The sequence below is a fragment of the Borostomias antarcticus genome (genome assembly GCF_949987555.1).
Source record: "Borostomias antarcticus genome assembly, chromosome: 4".
Lineage (NCBI taxonomy): Eukaryota > Metazoa > Chordata > Actinopteri > Stomiiformes > Stomiidae > Borostomias > Borostomias antarcticus.
In genome coordinates this window covers 34,814,924-34,818,779 of record NC_140237.1, presented here as the reverse complement: position 1 = coordinate 34,818,779, position 3,856 = coordinate 34,814,924, and the positions used below count along the sequence as shown (strand labels likewise).

At 50.9% G+C, this 3,856-nt stretch overlaps 1 protein-coding gene across 1 annotated transcript in view; it reads right to left on the bottom strand.

The window, feature by feature from the left end:
* Positions 1-828: 828 nt before the first annotated feature.
* The window catches only part of lrrc49 (leucine rich repeat containing 49), a gene marked incomplete at both ends in the record, with an annotated part of 47,899 nt that continues 44,871 nt past the window's right edge, over positions 829-3,856 (bottom strand). Inside the window, 2 exons of the mRNA XM_084437482.1 lie at positions 829-1,044; positions 1,483-1,636. Of these exons, the coding sequence (XP_084293608.1) occupies positions 829-1,044; positions 1,483-1,636 (370 nt within the window). The remainder of the gene's footprint in view (positions 1,045-1,482; positions 1,637-3,856) is intronic.

The following is a 3,856-nucleotide window of genomic DNA, read 5'->3' as shown; positions in this document are numbered from 1 at the left end:
ATTTGGGTAGCTCTGCATATTCATGAGCATAACAAAAGATGAAAGGGAGTACGATGACTGTACGTACGGTAGAGAACTGTTCATAATCTCCATAGAGACACATCAAGTAATAATTGCAAACCGTGAAGGAAAACTGGAGCGTGAGGGAGTCTTTTAATACTAGGGACCATACAGAAAATAAGGAAAACGTGTCTTTTGTGCCCTTCGTATCACGCCAGGCAGGAGAGAGCGAGAGAGGGACATAGGAGAGATGAGTTAAGACATAACCAATCAATTTAGCCTTAACGAGAGACAACTACGTTCATCTTCAGCTGGAGATGATTATAAGGAGGATCTTTTATTTTGAAGGCTATCATGAGGAGGAACTTTAATTCTGAAGGCTAACGGAAGTTAGTTTAAAGTGCAGGGAGCGTTCCTTAAGGACAACGATGCACACACAAACAAGGTCGGTTACTAGGACTTTCTCAAGTATTACCGCGGCTCCAAGCATCCTGAATAGGAACAAACTAGGAATGGACGTTGACATAATAAGTCGCTTCTGTGAAAATGTACATTCAAGCATGAGGCTTCTGTCACCAGAGCTGTCTCGACGGCGTCTGTCTAAACGTCTCATCCATCTCCAGAAGACGCAGGTCCAGTTTCAGAGTCAAACCTGGACGGTCTCAAAGACTTGACCGACGGACGTGGAGGGTTTCTGTGAGTTTAGGCGTAGCGATGTGACGGTATGAGAGTTATGTGATCCAGGATAGTGTAAGTGCTGTAGGTGGGGGTTTCTAGTGTCGTATGGAAGAGGCCTCTCTCCCTCGTGCTCTTCGTCCCAGCCTTCCCTCACTTGTTCTGGGACAGCCTGGAGAGGCTGGCCTGACGGAAGGCCGGTCGGTCCTTCATCTCCAGCACGCAGTCCCTCACCATCTCCACGAACACGGAGGGCCACAGCCTGTGGAGGGCCTCGCCCTTCAGGTTGGTGTCCGAGGCCCTCTGGACCAGCTCCTGCAGGTAGCGCTCCGTCATGGCGGCGCGCTCCGAAGCCTCCACGCTGCCCTCCTGCGGAGACGGAGAGTCGTCAGGCTGGATACGTACGTGGAGGACGATCTCCATTACTCAGATGCTGCTGTGTGAAGTGACAGTACGTGAAGGTGCTGACAGCTCTTCATACAGCTACAGGACAGATCAGAATCCTCTGGATCAGAGGGAGCAGCCGTGACTTAACACAGCCAGCCTAGTCAGCACAACAGTGTGTGTGTGTGTGTGCATGCGTCTGTGTGTGCCTGTGTGTGTGAGTGTGTGTGTGTGCGTCTGTGTGCGTGTGTATGTGTGTGCGTCTGTGTGCGTGTGTGTGTGCGTCTGTGTATGTGTGTGTGTGCGTCTGTGTGCGTGTATGTGTGTGCCTGTGTGTGTATGTGTGTGCCTGTGTGTGTGTGTGTGTGTGTGTGTGTGCGTGCGTGTGTGTGTGTGTGCCTGTGTGTGTGTGCCGGCGCTGACCTCAGGGCTGTCCGTGCTGCAGTCTCTGCTGGGGTAGTTGAACAGCGCTCTGCTCAGCTCCTCCCCCAGCAGCCTGCCGTTGTCCCGCAGGTCATCAGGGCTCAGGCCGGCCCGACGGCCACGCCCCTCCAACAGAAACTGCAGCTGGCGCTTCCTACACAGGGAGGGAGGGAGGGAGGGAGAGAGAGAGGGAGGGAGGGAGGGAGGGAGGAAGGGAGAGAGGGAAAAGAAAGAGGGTAGGATGGAGAAAAGAAGGCATCAACGGAGTTGTAGTTACAGTAAGACATCTTGCCCAGAGCAGTGGGGTTGTTGGCGTTGGGGAGAACATTCCTACCGCAGGGCAGCTTCCTGGGACACAGTCATTGACTCACTATGTAGGATTAACGCATCTGTCAGGACTGATACTGGATCCTCCGTTGGAGCGAGCGCCAATAGGAATTCCTAGGAAGCCAGGGCCGCGCTTACTACAGTGACCCCGGGATGAGAAAACTATTTTTATGAGCCTCTTACGAGCTCCCGTTAATCCGGATTATTTTACATGACATGTTCCCAGCGGTTTGGTCTGGTCTTCCCGGCGTTGTCAGAGGCAGGGTTCTGTAGGGGCGGTGAGGAACATTCAGAAAGGATGTTAGCTACATCTCGTCTATCGTTATTAATCCCGTAAAATACGGCGCTGCACCGACATGTCTCTGACGCTGCTGCCAGGAGTCTCAAATACGCATTCTGGCGAAGGCTGGAGGCTAAAATACCTGATGGGATGAGTGTGTGTGTGTGTGTGTGTGTGTGTGTGTGTGTGTGTGTGTGTGTGTGTGTGTGTGTGTGACAGAGTATGGACAAAGTGAGCTGTAGATCAACTGAGGTGTTCCATCAAACAGAACATCTTGTGAACACTCCTATGAAACCTGCAGATTATTATGATGTTATTGTTATGACCATATGTTATTACATGCTGCTACTGTGCCTCACGGGAGAGACCACAGCTTAAGATGACTGTACAATCCATACCTCAGAGTTATTATACATGTCTGTACTGGATATTAGGCCGCCCTCCAAACACAACATACATGCTTAAAGAAAACAAAAAAACTGACATCTGAGCTGACATATGCTCTGTCTTTACAACGAAGTTTCCTCTTTAATCAAACACACATCGCTGGGAGGTGGAGGGTGTTGGCGTGGAGTGCGCCGCTCGGCTGAGCCTGCGTGTTGTGACTTCCAGGAGGCCGTTGAGGGAGGGCGTCCCGTCCTTCTGATGCCCAGGGACGTCTCGTACGGCCCGGCTACGAGGCCCGGAGGTCATCCTGGACGCGGGCGGGGTAGGGCGCCGGGCCAGCATGCTGACATCGCAGCTGCTGGAGGAACGGGCGCTAGTGCGTCGTCGTCTCAAGGACGCTCACACACTACATACGTACTGTGGATGTAGCGCATATACCGGTAGACACCCCCCACAGCCCTTGTGAACGGTATATTTGGACATGCCAAACCCACTGGCACGCTAAGCGGGTGACATTCAACAGTACAGAGCTGTGTTTGGGCGCACCGCCGACAAGGTATCAACAATCGAATTACCGTACGTAATTCAAGCTACCTGGGGAACTCATACAGCATGCTGTTTGACAGATACAGAGATCTGCATGAACGCTGAGCCACCACATCGATGGCGTTTTCGTACAGCCGCCCACCTCGGCCTACCGAGAAATTATTTACAAGTTGAAGTTAACATGCGACCAGCGTCTGTTGAGAGGCCAAAGTCTGTTTTCCTCAACCACGCGGAGAAATACGAGACAAAGACCACGCAGTGTAGGAAACAGCGATTACACATACAAAGCTACATGAGATAACTTGGCACTTTGGTGGCCCCTCTTGTCGTGATGAAATCAACACTGCGTTTTGAGAATCACACTTCCCACAATCCTCCACTCACTCGCTGTTATGATGGGGGAAAAAATGATAACAAACGCGTGGAGCAGACTGGATCGGGAGATTGAAGCTACTTTCTGGAAGGATGGCTTCAATGCAGGTGAATACCAGTCTTCTTTCTTTTAATGTGCATGGAGATTTTGTGTTTGTTGCCTTCCTGATATCGTGACACGTAAAACGCGCCACTTCCACCACAAGATTTCCCGCCAGTGTACTAGCCAGTACACCGAAATCCTATAATAATAAATTCACAGGGTCTCATGCAGTCTCATGTCATAAAAATCATTTTTGGGGTCTCGCTAAGGCCAATTCATAAACTAATAGCAAGTAAAGGTGAATATTGAACTATAAAAAGGTTCTCACTGAGCTTTAATTTAGTCTAATTTGAAAATAATCCTCAGTTCGGTGCTGCTGTGGGCTGCGCACCATGGCGTGAGGGCCGAGACGCGGAGGG